General features: G+C 45.1%; 1 protein-coding gene across 1 annotated transcript; it reads left to right on the top strand.

Annotated features, from left to right (window-relative positions):
* The first annotated feature begins 9,276 nt into the window (after positions 1-9,276).
* Positions 9,277-15,002, top strand: MGP (matrix Gla protein). Its single transcript, XM_065658507.1, has 5 exons — positions 9,277-9,379; positions 11,874-12,024; positions 12,808-12,843; positions 14,023-14,098; positions 14,627-15,002. The coding sequence occupies exons 2-5, from the start codon at positions 11,964-11,966 to the stop codon at positions 14,763-14,765; spliced, it is 312 nt and encodes a 103-aa protein (XP_065514579.1). The 5' UTR covers positions 9,277-9,379; positions 11,874-11,963; the 3' UTR covers positions 14,766-15,002.
* Positions 15,003-16,682: the final 1,680 nt, after the last annotated feature.

The raw sequence follows: 16,682 nt of genomic DNA, 5'->3' as shown, positions 1-16,682 counted from the left end.
AGGAGGACACATAGAAATGCACTTAGAGCAGGAGAAGCTGGGGTGCTTGAGTGAGTGGTGAGGGGGGATGCAGAGGACCTGCAATGTTACAGGCAGGGCAGGACCCCTCACACCCTATAGCTAAGGGCAGGTCAATGGGCCCATCTGTTCTGCAGGCTGGAGTGGGTGAGCTGGTCCTTGTGACTGGTGTTAGCATCCTTGCCTTGCCTAGAGTTGCTGAGCTGGACATTCACCTTGTTTTGCATTTGCTGTAAACACAGAGTCACTGCTGGGTCTGTTGTTCTTCCTTCCGCCCTGGGAATGCAGCTGGCCTTAGCCTGTGGAATGGCCCTGCTGCTGCGTGCAGCCCTCAGTGTCCTGCTCACCACTCCTTTCCCTCTGATTCCTTGGAGACCTTGATATGAGGATTTAGATCTAACTAGTTAACTGGAATCCATGTCTTCTGCTACCTGTTCAGGTCCACAAGGGTATTTTATGACTTCATTCCTATTTAGCAACTTAATTTCCCAACAAAATCAAAGACTGCTGAAATGGAGTTCAGACTCACACCTGTGAGTTAGCTTACAGTGGTCATCTGAGCCTGGTGTCTGTCAAGAAAGACCCTGTGCCCTTTTCCCTCATCTCCTGAGCCACTTTTCTCCACTGCAGCTGTTGGGCATCAGCTGGAGCAGTTTCATATCACCGCAGCAGCAGCTGCAGGACAGCAGCGCAGAAGAAACCATACCTGGGGCCTAGCAGCTTTTCAGGGAGCTCACACGATTCAGCAGACTGCAGGAATGAAGGACAGAACCGGGCGGGCAGGGATGGGAAGGAAACAGCCTCAGCAGCAAGCCAGCAGGAGCCTTTTTCTCAGGAGCAGCTTAAGGTCAGCTTTGTGCCTCAGTGCTAAGTGTTTTATGGAGGAGGCAGAAATCTGACCAAAGCAATCTCGGGTGCTCGCTTTCAAGGCAGAAAAGAAAGAGGTAAAGCCAAGCTCTCATCTGTCACTTCAGCCTTGCAGATCTCTCTTCAGTGGCTGTACAGAGCTCCTCGTAACACTCCTGCTGCTCTTCTACCGATGGTGCCTCTCTCTGGAAGTGATAAATTATTTTATATTCTTACTATCTCAACATCTCCCCAGCTGAGGTATAATGACAGCAGATTTCTGTTTAGCAGCTCAATGCCTACAAAAGTTGCTGGGAGTCAGCAACAGATGATGATTATAGTGATAGCGCAGAGGGAGCCAGAGAGATCAGATAATGCAGAAGAGACCCAGGGGCTTAAAAAGTGGGTGAACTTGGTGTCCAAGCCTTTGGGACGCCTGTGTATCATCTGTCATCACCAAGCTCCAGGCTTGGGAAGGCCAGGCAGTGATAAGAGGATCTTTGGCTGAGGAAGGTGCTCTGGCCAGACAGGCCTATTCTCCCATGGAGGGGCGAGGACAGGCACATAACCACACATCTCTCCCTTCTGGGGCTCGTACAGCACTTGACACAAACCAGACTTTCCTCCTAATGAGGTCCCCAGGGAATTTAATGAAATGCCTGTCCTGATGGCAGTCCTTAGGGGAGTTAGCAGTTCATTTCAGCTGTATGCTCAGGTCTCAAAACAGACAAGGGTCTTTTTAGGAACTAGTGAGTGTGTTTTATTTATTGAGTGCTCCAGCAGGTGAAATGCTCATCGGGAAGGACAGGTGCCTACCTTAAGGAGTTGAAGTGACAAGCAGATGGTTGGCCAAGTAACATGGGAGAAGGCTTGTTCTACAGATATGTACAAATGTTTGGTAAATAATATATGCACGGCAGAGATTCTCATACAGTGTCTGCTTTAGGAAAATGTGTGCTGTTAAACAATATCCTCATTAATTCTAGTTTTAGCCAGCCAGCAGGGCTGTAAATGCTTGTGTACCCAACATCTGACTCATGCAGTGTATTTTGCTGATAAATACACAGCAACATTTTCCAGTGCAGGCACGGCTGTAGGTGGGAGACAGTGACAAGAGAAATTCTAAATAATACAGCCCAATTGGAGCCAGGAAGTATTGTAAACAGATCCCATTACTGGAACAGAGAGGAAAAAACATCAGCTAAAGCCCAGGAAAGACAAAAGTGTCTTTGTTGGCAAGAGTCTTTAAAGAAAGGTCCTGCTATGGAAAAAGCTCTATGCAACTTCTAGTACTGATATTAATATATGCTATAAGTGATATGTGTGATTTTATGTGATTTTTGACACCTGTATTGAGTCTTAAAATACCTTCCTTTATCATATATGGAGAGAAAAAAGGGCAGATAGTTTCAGCACAGCAGACCCCAAACAATGTTGACCAAGCCAAGTAAAGGAGGGTGTTGAATCCAAGAATGTCACCTCATGCTTGCAGCACCAGTGCTTTGCTCTTTTTCTTGTGCATCTGTCCTGGCTTTCCTCCCAGTGTCTGGCTAAGAGGACCGTGAGCCGAAGTGGAAAGTGCTCTGAAAGAAGCTTCTTACCATGCAGACCACTGCCAAAGCTGCAGAACGATGTGAGATGGTTTTGGATGAAGACTTTTCCATACTGAGGACATCATAAAAAGTCTTCATGCTACTTTTTGATACTTCATTTTATAGTAAATACTGTTGCAATATTGGAGTAAAAGAGATCAACGTGAGACACTGCAGAAAGGGAAGGTAATTTTATTTTAAGCCACACCACTTGTATTTAGACTAACACCCTCATAACCACATATTCACAAGCACCAAGGTGCATTTGTTCACACTATTTGGGTTTCTTGGAATCACACAGAATATTCAAGGTCTGGGTTCTGAAGTCCTCATCATATCTCCGGGTTTTCTCTTAGTCTGGCCACCAAATGCTCATTTTAGATGCATGTTTTGCATCCTTCAGGAGCTACCAGTAATTTTGGTCTTTTTTCTCTCCATCTTTTCCCACTTTTGAGTATCATTAGGTCTCACTGTCTTTTGCCTCCTCAGATAGGTATCTTATGGCTCAGTCTTGTTCTTTATTTTAGCATCATAATCTCTAATGGTACAAGATTGTCTTTTTTTTTTTTTTTTTTTTTTTTTTTTTGGTGTAGATGTATACTGTCCCTTGTTTTAGGACATATCTGGTTTTAAACTATGCTTTGTTTTTCCCAGTCTGGATGTCCAGAGGATCTGTGTGTCAATATGCTGGGGTCTTAATGATCTGCTCATTTAGGTGTGATCAATATGTGCTGTTCTTGTAGTCATTCTTCTACCTTTCTTCCCAGTGTTTTCACAACTTTATATCTCTTTATACTACTGTTATTGTTTCTTTTACAATTTACAATTTAAAGGAAATTATGAGCACTAATGACAAAGATATCCCTGGGAAAGTGGTGACTTCTGGAGTCCAGTGCCATTGTAAGAAGGAGGAAAAACTAACTGAAAAGCAATAAAAATTGATCTGATTTATCTTGCCTTCTCCTTTAAAAATTCTTTTCCGCTTTATGAGAACAAGATATTTCTTCATAAAAATAATCAGTAGTCAAATTTAATGCAAATAAACTATAATTTTGTATCCAAAGAGCATATAATTAGTGTGTGAAATTTGTTACTAAGGAAGGTCATCAAGTCAAATGGCTAACATATGATATTAGGAACATTAATATCATTAGTAGTTATATACAGGAAAATAAGAGTAATCAGATTTCATGCTTCAAGGAATAAGAATGTCTTTCTTCTTGCCACAAATAGCATTTCACAGTTAGCTGGGTATTGTGCATTTCCCATCACCTCCTAGCCTTCCTTTGAACTCTATCAGATATTGACAACAGAGGCCAAGACCAGGGGCTTGGTGTGCCACAGAAAATGTTATTTAGTTACTAAAGACAAAATTCATGATACTATAGATACCGAACCCGTGATAGAACAAGGAAACATACATAACGTGACAGGGATGCTTGTAAACATTTCAGTGGCCTCCTGCATTCAAGACAGAACAGAAATATTTTGTTCCAATCTTGGCTTCACAAGGACTGACAGATTTCAGATCTAAGATGCTATATAAGTTCATTGTTGAATAATAGAGGCACTATTGTTATTTTTTATTTACCAGATGGATAAGCAGAGTGAAACCACAGCTGCTTTCTTATCACTCTGCATGTCTGGACAGGGAATAAGGCGGGTAAATCTCATCTGATCCCAAAGAATGAATCAGGTCAGGACATTTTTGTGCTCATGTGGTGAAGCAAGACAAATGAGGGTGGAAGAGAGATTTCTGCTGCCCTTTCCCATAAGAGTGCAAACCAGAAGGACGCTTTTTTTTTATAGTCAAAGTACAAATTTTTGCTTGCTCAGTTTTTCATAGGATACTTGAAGTACAAGCAATTCTAGTCACTTATATGGATTATTTAATCCCTACACAGGAGCCTCCGCCAAATTTTTCAGCTTCCAAATAATATTAACAACATCCTCTTCCTTCCTTCCTTCCCAGACAGCAAGAGAAATAGGCTGATCAGTGTATATAGACATGTGGGTGGGTGGAGGTGAAGCCAGAGGAAGCGAGAGAGTTAGCTCTTAGTCCTGAAAGCTTTGGTTGCTTTCTTCAGTGAATTAAATAAACTTGGTCTGGCTTCTATGAAATTTTAGTCTTCTGTGCTCATGAACTTCCCGTTACCAGTAATCTTCTTTTCATTGTTTCAGCCAAAGGCAGCTGTTCTGGGAAGTCCTGGCCAAACAGAGAGTCAGTCTTTAAAGTAACTCAGTGATATCCCATGGAGAGTGCTGAATGTTGGAGTCAATGGCTTGAGCCAGGCTCTCTTTTTGTAGCAAGCAGGAATGGAGAGCAATGAGTTCCCACTGAGCTGTACTGCTGACCCCAAATGCTCCTGTGTTTATATCCAGACTGTGATTTTTCCAGGACACTGGGCTTCATTTCAAAGTCTGATGGATTTCAAGGAGTAATGTAGATGATCACAACTCCATAGACCATGGCTATGAGGTTGTGTCTGGTCACTGATCTCTGAATTTCAATAGATTAAGCATTTGCCACCACCAACAGAATGATATGGCTAAAAAACTCCGCAGTTTACCAACCAGCCAAACAAATGCCAGAACTCACCAACTGGAAAGCTCTCCTTATGGTCATATATAATGTGCAGACAGGCCCAAATTCTGTAGGACGTTGCAGGTGGAAGAAGAATTGTCCTCTCGCCATCTGGCTTTGGTCAGAGGGGAAGGATCTGGGCCTTTTCATGATGTTTAATTTCAGTCCTGCTCCTTGGCACTGTGTTACTGAGTGACCTGTTGTCCCAGAGCCCAGAGTGACACCCCTCAGATTGAACGTGCAGGTGTGCTCCACATCCGTGGGCAGGAGAAAGTCACTGGAAGTCATCGTGTAGGATGGAAAGGAGGGTTTCTAAGATGCAACCCAGCCCAAAACATTGGAGGAAGCATGAAAGGAAACAGCTGTAAGCTGGCATGGGAACCTTCCTCCCCCACAGGAGACTGATGCGATCTGTAAGCTTCAGACAGTGGTTTCTACAATACTCCTAAGACTATGCATAGATTCACTTAGTTAGAAGTTTCAATTAGGACTAAGATGTGTTTTTTCATGATAAACTTTTATTTTTGCACAAAGGCGTAGTGCTGGGGGAAAATACTTCTCTGGGGAAAGGTGAAAACAGATTTCAAAGATGTGTTCTGATTTTTTTTTTTTTTTTTTTGTGAAAACCCCTCTATTTATTTGTTATGAAATTACTCCTTTTCCCCACCCCAGCACTGAAATGGAAATGAATAATTTCAGTTATTTTGAAAAAAAAAATGGTTGATTGCTGCGAAACTAGATTTATCCTGTTTATGTGCTTCCCCTTTCTTTTCATCTTTGGAACTTTCTAAAATCTGTTTTTGAAATGTTTAAATCTGTATTTTTCCCGGGTTGAACTAGCTTTTGAACTAGTTTTAGGGTTAATTTTGGGTAGCTGAGTGAGTTTGCTGCCAGAGCTAACACACATTCAGATAGGTATATCAAGTTCTTTAAATGCCTGAAATGTGTTCAGTTTATTTTTATTTCATAGTCTTTTGACTAGCTCCTGTGTTTAAAAAAGTCTCCCTTTCTAAAGCTTAGTGTCAGTATGCTAGTTTTCAGCTCGATTTATTCCATGAGGTTGTTGACTTTAATTATATTGTGGATACTCTGACACTGTGACTTAGTGGCTCAATTATACTTGCTTCTTGGACCAGTTCCTAGGTATTACTTAGGACTAAATGAAAAAGTAAAAATAAAGTCTTGTTTTCTCATGTGATGTAGAACGAGCTGTTCCAAAAAGCACTTGTTTATCATGTTGAGAAATCACTTCCTAAGCCATAGACCATGTGGCGGTTGACTAACTCACATCCTGAAACAACAGGAGCAAGCTTGGAAAGGGTTGTCCAGATCGGTAAGTCCAGTTACTTGATACTCTGGGCAACCTGCGTTTGGAAACTCTGCTCTGTTGCAGAGCTGATAGGGTTCATTCCCTTGCACTCAGCAACTCTGCTGAAGTCTTCCTGGCATGAGCTGGGCACTTGGTGAGGGACACGTGGATATGGATTATGGCCCTAAAGACACAGAGACTGGCATTAGAACTTCTCCTAATCGTGAGAGCTGTGGGTGCTGAAGCAGCCCCTGGAGGAGTACTGGAAACAAAACCTAATTGCTAGTCCATTGTCCTGTTGGAAAAGCCTTGTGGACAATGCAGGGAAGGAAAGACTTGGTGACTCCACAGGCTATGGTGGAAAGGTCTGTCATTTTGGGGGTGACTGCAAATCACCTTGCCTTGTTAGTCCTAATCTACATTGCTTCCCACAGGAATTCTTCTTCCATGGACATGGGTGACCTGGGTCATACAGAGGACTCCTGCTGAAGTCTCACTGGTATCTTCTTCAGCAGCACTACAAGTGCCCACTTCTACTGGCACGTCCTCAGTAGACATCTCACAATCAGTATTCTGTGATGACGTTTATGACTGTTGGTTCATAATTGTAACTCTTGTCCCTCATATACTTCCAGTATATAAGCTCTTAATTTACAGCAAGATTTTTACTGCTAATCCCCATGGAAGACCTTGCCTTTGCACTATTGCATATTACCCTGTTTCTGTTACTCCAGCTTTCAAGGTCATCTCTTTCCTCCTGTATGATCTCTCAGACCTCCTTTCCACTGATGTTGCTGCCTTGCTTTGTGTTACCAACAAACTTCCTCAAGAAGTGTTCCATTTTTAAACCAGTCATTAATGGAAGTATTCTGTAAAACTAGTCCCAAGAGAAACTCAAATAGTAATTTCTCAACATTTCACTTTTCTACTGCTCAAACTTCTGCTCCTTTTGGCTGGTTCCTTACCATCTCAGAATTTCAGGTTTAATGCCCATTTTCTCCAACTTAACTGAAAACTTGCCAGGTGGCACTGGGGCCAAAGCGTTTCCAATATCTAGGTAGATGAGGATGATCAGATCTTCTGGGTACTGATTTCTTTCAGGTGTCAGCAAGTTACAAGGCTGAATATTCAGCTGTCTCTGAAGGGTGGTAGAAGAGGGCAAGAAACGTCCTCCTTTTTGCAATGCTTTTCAAATATGGCTCATGACTATGCACCCTATACCTTGAGGAGAGCTCAGTGTTGCTGTTCTCAGCCTCTGAGGCCCAAGAGCTGCTTGTACAAGGACACATATAGCACGGTACCTTCTTGCCACAGGTAGGTCTGAACTTTCCCCAAACTCATTGAGCACAGCAGGATCTAAAGATCGCACTCTTGGACAGGAGCCCATCGCTGTTCTTTGCGAACCAGGCAAAAAAGAACATAGATCAAAAATGTGTGTCTTGGCTGTAAGGTGACAAGATGTCCTATAAAAAAGCAGCAAATCCCACCTTTGTCCCAATCATCTGGTGGTTCTTCAACTCTATGGTTATACTATTATTTTCATTTTGTAAGAAGGGCTGAAGTCAGGCCACACTTGATCCTTTCCTGGACCAGACAAGCCACACTCACCAGCTGTTTGGTTGGTTAATGGATTTCATGGGTTTTCTTTCTTAACCTCCTGAGCCACTGATTCTGCACCTGGTCATTCCCTCCATCTCACCTCTGCTGAGCTCAGTCCCTCAGGCTGTGCCTACCCTTACTTAAGGACTGGACCTGCCAGCACCTATGCTGAGTATGCGTGAGGCGTGGGTGTCTGCTGAGTGAAGGAGCACTGCTGCGAGCTGCTGCTCACACAGGTTCAGCATCCCAGCATGGTGCATGTGTGTTCTTGGCTTGGGTGAAGGTGGGGCCAGAAGCCCAATAGCCCAGCGCAGCAAGCACATGCCCTGGGTTGTCTGATGTCATCCAGCACTGTGTGGACATGGTGTGAGCAGCGAGGGTGCATCTTGGTGGCCAGGTTTGTGTAAGTCAGCTCTTTGCTTTTGTCACTTTTGGAGGTTTCAGAGCTGCCTCCGAAAGCAGACACTTTTGTTATGTGAGTTTTCATAGAATCATAGAATGTTCTGAACTGGAAGGGACCCACAAGGATCATTGAGTTCAACTCCTCTCCCTGCACAGGACAACCTCAAAATTCACACGAGGTGTCTGAGGGCATTGTCCAAATGCTTCTTGTGTATTGCCAGGCTTGGTGCCATGATTACTTCCCTGGGGAGCCTGTTCCAGTGCTCCACCACCCTCTGGGTGAAGAACCTTTTCCTAATATCCAACCTAAACCTTCCCTGGCATATCTTCCTGCCATTCCCTTGGGTCCTACCACTGTTTGCCAGAGAGAAGAGATCAGCACCTGCCTCTCCTCCTCCCCTTGTGAGGAAGCTGTAGCTGCAATGAGGTCTCCTCTCAGTCTCCTCCAGGCTGAATAAAACAAGTGACTTTAGCTGCTCCTCATTTCACTCTGACATTAGCCTGCTGCTGAGAGGGGGGATCAGATTGTTGTAAAAGGAGCATGAAAGGAGATAGGAGAAGGCTCCTGTTCTCCTGCTTCTCATCAAAGAACAGGTGCCCTGGCCAGAAGCACAGCTCTAGTTAGAGCATGGCCAGGGAAGGAAGGGGCGGAAATGGGGGGGCTCTTGCTGCAAAGAGGGAGACTGGAGCTTGTCCTCAGACCTCTGCCCACTCACTTCTCCTGGGCACAGAAAGGCAGCCTGGATGTGGCTGTGACCCCACTAGCCCCTGGTGTCTGCTCTGGCTCCCTCCTCACTCTCTTGGCTCAGTTCTTTGAGGTTGTTGGTTTCCTGGCTGTGGGCAGAAGGTGTTTTTGACTGAGAAAGTAGTAGCCCGGGGGTGGATCGAGAGTGGGAGACAGAAGAGGGGAGGAGTCACTGATCAATGCTAATAAATAAAAGGCCCCTCTTCTTCAGTCCAGGGTCCAGGACGCCGGGAGAGCTGCCCCCTCAGACAAGAGCTGCAGGCTGGTGGGGAAGCAACGGCTTAGTGAGTATGCAGGGACCGCCTTGCTTTTCCTGGATGGCTGCTTGTTATTAATAGCTTGCTGGTGCTTCACAGTTGCAAAATGTTAGGAGTGGTTGCTATGGTGTGCGAAATATTGGGATTCTCCACTCCAGTAGGAGACAGCTGCTCTTCTGATCTCCCCTTCATTTGGGAGAGTGTGGAGATTTCCCCGGCATTTACAGGCAATTCATCTTAGCTCCTCTTTCTCTATTTCTAGCCACTGAATGCTGCTAGAAAGCAGGGGGATTTGGCTCATTGTACTGCATGGTGTCTTACCTCTGGGGAAGCCCACTGATGCTGGGGAGTGGAGATGTGTGCTGGAGAAGTATGGAGTACAGGGGGAGTAGAAAGGAGATGCACTTTTGCAGGAGAAAGTGTTCCCCGAAGGAGATTTGTTGATATATGGCTGTGTAGCTGGCATGTTCTTTCATCCCTTGGAAAAATGCATTGCCTCTGTGGTGAAAAATGGAACATTTGGGTTAGAGTGGTGTTTGTGGCTCTTCTCCTGTGGTTGATGGCAGGGGATGCTCCAGGCATTCCAGGGTCAGAGTCCTCTGAAATGGGAGCAGAGACTTCCAGGTAGCAGAGTGCTCTGCCCTGAGTGAAGACAAATAAAGAGGGTTTGGCTGGAAAACATGTTGGAGTTTCCCACTGTGCAGCCTCACCTTCATTCCAAAGTACTCCCAGCATTTTCCTCCCTGTGCCCCATTGCCTTCCCACTGGTTTCTCTCCTTCAGCCTCTCCCTCAAGCCTCCCTTTGTTGGCAGCTCCCATGAGCTCCCCAGGGTGTATAAGACATTCAACAAACCTATAAAATCCACATTCAACACTGACTCCAAAAGCGTGGGCTCTAAGGAATGCAAAAAATCCCAGAGCAGAGAATTTCCTTAAAGAGAGTGGCAGGGCACAGAGAGACAGTAGAAAAGTCTCAGTTCTTCTCTGACCTTGTGTCTACAGCAGAATTCTGTCTTTTGCCTCAGCAGAACCTAGGTTTTTTTCCTTGTCTCAGGCTGAGCACTGAACTGGCAGGACATGGATGGTATGAGGGGCATTGATGGTGCAGAACTGAATGTCTCTCTGCATGGGGTGGGATAATGGGGAAGAAAATAAACTCTTTCTCTTTGGTCTGAAGTTGAAGGCACTGCTCAGTCTCTCTCCCAGAGATCACAGGCTTCAGACAAGGGCCATGAGTTTGGCATTGAAAGGGTAAGTTGTAAAGCCCAGAGTAATCTTGTTCCACTGAAATTTCACTCCCCATTGGGAAGTGTTAGGTTCTGGCTAGCTGTCCCTGTAGTTCTCAGCTGTGTCACCTGCAGCAGTGCTCCCCAAACCAGCCTCTGCAGGTGACAGCAGTGACAACACCACACTGGCTTAGGGGTAATTGTCAGCATGCCGACTGCCCCAGTCTGCACACTTTCCCTCCTTGCCTTGCCTTTAGCAAACTACTCCCCTTCGCTTTTCACCCAGCAGGGATGGCCATCTCTGTAACTCCTCCCTTCTTTCACTCCCTCCTACTGTACCACAGAGCTGAAGAGGGGAACACTTCATCATTTGTCCATCACTACTGTCCATGACATTGGTGCCAGATAAGCAATTTGGGTGCTAGAAGCTGCGATAATGCTCCCAGAGACTGGTGTCTTGGAATATTCATCCCAGATGAAAAACCTTGCATTGATGTCTGACTTAAGTGCCCAGTGGGGCAAGGACTGCTAGAGAGGCAGCAGTCCTGAGAGATATGGTTACCTCTGCCTCCAAGATGTTGTCCCTTGGGCTGAAAGAGCAGTCTAGGGGCAGGACCACAGTGAGGACCTGCAGAGATGGAGTTCCGGGTGCTGCTGTCATCTCAATGCAGAAAACATGATCCCTCCAGGAGAAGCTATTCTTCTAGATTGCTGCTTGTCACTCCTGGAGCAGTAAAGCAGGAGAGGGGAAGGGGCAGTAGGGTTGGATTCCTCCTCTGATGACTGTCAGGCTGGAACTTCAGCGAGGTCTCGCTGAAGGGAGAGGGGCCGAGTAGGGAGGGAGTGTTTGAAGCCTCATTCTCCCTGTCTCTGATGTAAAAGCTGACAGAAGAGCCTGGGCTGGGTGTATCCAGACAGAGGATGGTGAAGGCAAAGAGTACAGATCAGAGGAAAAATTAGAAAGGCAAACATTTACATTTTGGGATCAGCACACACCTCTTCCCCTGGGCCCCTGACAGCCTCTGAAATTCCTTCCACTTGCAAGTGCCAGCTTTTCTGAGATTGAAGTGCTGGTGACATGCTTACCTGTGAATTATGGCCCCCAGACGTGAACTGGGAGAGGAAGGGGGCATGCCCCCTTCTTCCCAAAACCTGATTTAATCTGCTAATAGGGGATGTTTTGCAATGGCTCCATAAAGAGTGTGTACCAACCAGCCGTTGCCTTCCCCAGGCTCTTTCATGGGCCCCCTCCTGGCTCTGTTTTCATAATAAACATTCCACTGCTAATTTTGCAGGAGGCCCAGGATCTCCAGCTGCTTTCAGTGGGAAAAGAGCAAGACACAGCAAAAGACAGAAATTGAGAGATTCCTCCCTGTACTGGTACAATGCGCACTCTCATCATCTTTACGCTCCTGGCTGTCTTGGTGATGATTGCTACTTGTTATGGTAGGTGACCATTTTACTGATTAGAGTGAAAACTCCAAACCTGCAGACATCTTTGGGTCTGTTCGGATGTTTTTTTATTCAACTTTGTGTCTTCTTTCCCCTTAACTTGATCTCTTGCCTGCTTTTCTGCCCTTGTGTCAGACCCTCCTGGCCCTGCTCCAGAGCTGTCAGCTTCAGTTGTGATTTATGGTCCAGGATGCTCCAGCCCCTTCCTCTCTGTTCCAGCTCACCTCACAGGCTCCTCTTCTTTCTGACTCTCTGTTGTCTGGACTACAATAAGAGTTCTTATTCTTAATTATTACTTGAGAACAGGGAGATTTCCCTTTCTCCTTTTGTAATATCAGCCCCCTTTTTCTGTCAGGCATACAGTTCCATACTGATGGAATTAAGATGCTGTTTCATCCAAGAATCAAGCACATTTCACTGTGCTAATCCATTCCCTAAGCACACATGCAGGCTTTGAAGTAAGGCAGTATCATATCCACTATGGTGGAATATGAAGGTGAGGAATCGTGCTTGAGAATCACACACTGGAAGACCAAGCCTTGAGGTCCTGTCTAAGACAACAGGTTGCTCCATTCTGAACTCCTGATCACCCTAAAGTCCTCATATAAATGCTAGGTCATGACACTGATCCTTCTCTTCTCCTTTTAAACAAATACCTTAAAACCTGGCTTCTCTGATTTCTGTGTGCATGTTCTATTGATCTGTGATATGTGAAAGACTGTGAATCCCAATAATATAGTGTCTTACCACGTTTTACTTTTTTTTTTTTTTTCCCAGAGTCCCATGAGAGCATGGAATCCCACGAGTATCTCAGTAAGAGACTGCTTTGCTATTTTTTTGAATTTGAAGTGTGCTATATGCATCTCCAAGACCATTTACTTGTACTTTACTGTGGAGATTAAATAGGCAGAACCACTCAGTCCAGGGAGCTGAATTTACTAGGTGGTGGAGTTACAGGATAAATAGGAAGAGAGTTACAAAAGACTTCATGTGTTTGGGCACAAGTGCATACCAATTTATTTTGCAAATAATCTAATGAGAACTGGAAACCAAAGAATTATGAACTTAGATCCCTGCTGCATCCACCTAAAACAGGTTAAGTGACACTAGAAAAGGACATTGTTAGAAAAGCTCTGTGATGAGCATAGAAAGATGTACTGCAGAAGCCAGTGACAAGATTTGTACTTCCCCAAGGACAGGGTGAGCCTTAGTCCTTACACCTTGGAAGAAGCAGGTGGGATGTGTGGGCAGGAGGGATCCTTGGTCTGGAAGAGAGATTTAGTGTCACAGGAGAAGCATGAAAGCGCGAAGTGTCTCACCATGGAACAAGCGATAACCTGGGGAGGTTAGAGAACAGATGGTTTGAAACTAAAAAGAAATTAGACCATTTGGGAGAAGGACTTCACAAAATAGCTGGTCAGAAGCGCAAAGGCACATGTGGGAGCCAATGCCAAAGATATCCACAGAGTCCTGAACTCTGCAATAGGACTATGATATTTCTCAAAAAGGAAAGAAGTGACCTTCAGGCACCTCGACAGAAAAATTCCACATAGCCTGCTCAGTGACTACCTAACCTTGGAGACAGACTTACTCAGGCCTTTCCTGTTTTCACGTATAATCTCACTATTCTACTAATTCTACTGAGCATGCTCAGACCTCCCACAGTCTGCGCAGCTTGGTGCCTGCCTCTTGGGCGAGCACCACTCACTCAGAAGGACTGTGGCAGAAAAACCACAGTAGCTTTACCCCATGTGTCTTGAGGAACAGCGGAGCTAGAGCAGCATGTGCACTTCCGAACAGGCTGCACAAGCCAGAGGGAGAGCCTGTGCATGGACCCGTGGAGTGGACAGCAGGGAATACCAAAAGCTCCTGGGTTTCACTGTGTATGGGAGGGCAGATAAGAAGGTTGTTATAAATGTGCAAGCTAGCTTTTGTTGAAATCTGGCCTTGAAAAAGTGTCTATCTACTCTGAACAACTCCTTGCCTTCTCAGATCCCTTCATCAACAGGCGAAGGGCCAATGGCTTCATGCAAGCTGACACAAGACTAGAAGGCATCTCTCAGGAGAGGTATGTTATGGCCTCAGGACACTGAGAGTGGGAGTGGGGAGAGGTTTCTCCTTGCCAACCACAGGTGGGTGGCAGCCATGGTGACTTCTGAGAAGTCTCAGCCCCTCTGTCAATGTAACATGCCTGTGAAGTCCCCAGTCCTGCGAGAAGCCAGAACTCAGCTGAGAGCAAGACCTTATGTTTGAGGACATGTCATGTGCTGGGAGGGCTCTGCTTAATTTGTCTGAAGAAAACACCAATGGAAGGAGAGGGAATCAGTGTTGAGGCAGGAGCCACCCCCGCCCTCCCCAACACCCTATTAAGCCCTGAAATGAAAGGTTACCTGAGGAGGCAAGTCATTCGTGCAGTAGTCACATTGCTTCCCTGGGTGTGATGAGCACAGAAGCTGGTGTGCTAAGATCTTGGTATCTGGATAATGGAATCTGGTGATGGATCCTCAATCCTTGTAGGTGGTTGTGGGGCAGGAAAGGGCTGTACACAGATATTTCAGATGACAGGACTTACCCCTCATCTCTCCTACTTTTGCAGGCTCCGGGAGCGTATCAAGGCGCCCTATGAACGTCAGAGGGAGATCTGTGAGGACTACTACCCCTGTGAACTGTATGCTTTTCGCCATGGCTATGCTGCTGCTTACAAGCACTATTTTGGGAGGAGGAGGACTAAGTAAAGGATGACCTGTCCCAGCCTTGGGGCCTGGAGCCCAAGGTATACTCCCAAAAAATGCAATGGCTCTGAAACATATTCAGTTGCTTCTATCTCTGTATGTTATCCTGCCTGCTGCTTCTCTCCCATGTAGCCATGGATTCCTACACTGTGTTAATTAGTGCTGAGCTGATGTAACAGAGATCAGAGAGAGTTCGGGATGTGGGTGTTTACTACACAATAAATTGCTGGTTTGATACTATCTTCTCATGAGTCAGAGTTTGTTTTTGGGGGGTGGTGTGCAACTTTCCACAGAGAGGCTGAGCTCGTTTATCGTAGAATCTGGTGTGGATTACAGAAAAAGGCCACTACCTTGCAATCACATGAGTTTGAAAGGACCTACAATGTTTCTGTTGCAGGGTTTATGAGTGGCTTCTTTTAGAGGTCGCTGGCAAATTTCAGTCCCTCTTCTTAAGACATCTTAAACTGGTGTGGTGTTCAGAAGGCAGGATGAGATGCACTTTTTGAAAATGAAATCTGTAATGTCTTTCTTCAGTTAGGGAAACAAAATCCAGAAGGCATTTGTTTAATCTTAAAAACAAAGAGTGAGAGCTAGTGACAGAAAAATGCCTGTAAATTGCATCTTGTTTTTCCAGCTACCCTCAGGTCCTAATGTAGGGTGCTCTCGTAGAAAGGAGTGTGCGGTCCAGACTTTACTCATATTTCCTTTTGGAATCCCCTTTCATGCCCTTACTTCCACTTGGAATGATCCTGGTAGTACTGGAAAACTGCAGAAACCAAAGCTGAAGAAAGGCTCCAGGTGGTAAATAAGCGAAGAAAATAAGCCCTGTGTTTGGGTTCAAGCCCAACTTTGTTCACATAGAACAACTTCATTTTACTATTCATAACTCATTTGAAACCAAGCTGTGGCCCGACTCTGTGCACAGGTTTGCTGAGCACCTCCCAGCCCCATGAGAAGCAAGTGTGACCGCTCTGGGGTTGTCACCACCACCAGCACCAGGGCACCTCACAGAGCCTGTTCCCAGGCCAAGAGGCACCAGTGCTGACATGCCGGAGAATTCAATGCTGCTCTGGGCTGGTCAGCAGCTGCAGCAGCTCAGGCGCTCCTTGGTGTTGGGTGTGTAGGAGACATAACACCTTCCATCTCAGCTCAGCAGGTTTCAATATTCCCTCTCCAGGCTTCCACAGGCAAACACGAATTATAGAAGTGGTAAAGATTAATGGCATTCTATCAAAGGCTATGCGGTATAAAGTATCGAACTGTTGACTAATCTGTGAAATTAAGTCTAGAGCCAAATCTGCCTGCCACATTAGAAACAGGCATCTTTTTCCAAAAATATGCTTCAAAGCTTTGCTTGCTTTGAAGATGAACTTTTGGAAAGAAATGTGATTTATTTATTGAAAACACCTCTGATAGGAAACTCCACCCTGACCATTGCTAAAGTTTGGTCCAAAGGAAAAAGGGAGAGATAAATGAGTTTAAGGAAAAAAAGCCATATGCATTAGGTATATTTGCATACGCACTTGTTGTGCATGTTCCCAAATAGGTGAATCTTAGGAGCACCAACCAGAGAAAAACTTTCATACCCTAAAGTCAACAAGTCTGCAGTGTCTGGGTTTGACTTGACATTGCGACACTACCAAAACAGGAGGCACAGGGCTAGTGCTGTCTGGATCTGTGTCCAGAAATATCTCTCTATTCCAACCTCCAGTTTACTAGTATAAATAATCAATAATACCAGAGATTTCCGTGGGATTTCATTAGTGTAAGTGATAACCAAACATGTTTAAGAGACAACATGCTGGTTAGAAAGCTTGAGAAAAGTTGGGAAATAAAGCTGTTTGGATTGCTACAATTTTATATTTATATTCTTTCAAGTATTCTTTTGGAAGCATAACTTTCCTAGAATACCTATTATTT

This window comes from Caloenas nicobarica, chromosome 1 (assembly GCF_036013445.1).
Source record: "Caloenas nicobarica isolate bCalNic1 chromosome 1, bCalNic1.hap1, whole genome shotgun sequence".
Lineage (NCBI taxonomy): Eukaryota > Metazoa > Chordata > Aves > Columbiformes > Columbidae > Caloenas > Caloenas nicobarica.
The sequence above is the reverse complement of the archived record's forward strand: the minus strand, read 5'-3'. Positions and strand labels throughout refer to the sequence as shown.

What these genes read in the sequence shown, in the direction of transcription:
- MGP (XM_065658507.1), top strand. Translation starts at nt 11,964, where the DNA reads ATGCGCACTCTCATCATCTTTACGCTCCTGGCTGTCTTGGTGATGATT. An exon ending in GGAATCCCACGAGTATCTCA is followed by an intron (nt 12,844 to 14,022) that starts GTAAGAGACTGC and finishes TTGCCTTCTCAG; the next exon opens with ATCCCTTCATCAACAGGCGA. An exon ending in GAAGGCATCTCTCAGGAGAG is followed by an intron (nt 14,099 to 14,626) that starts GTATGTTATGGC and finishes CTACTTTTGCAG; the next exon opens with GCTCCGGGAGCGTATCAAGG.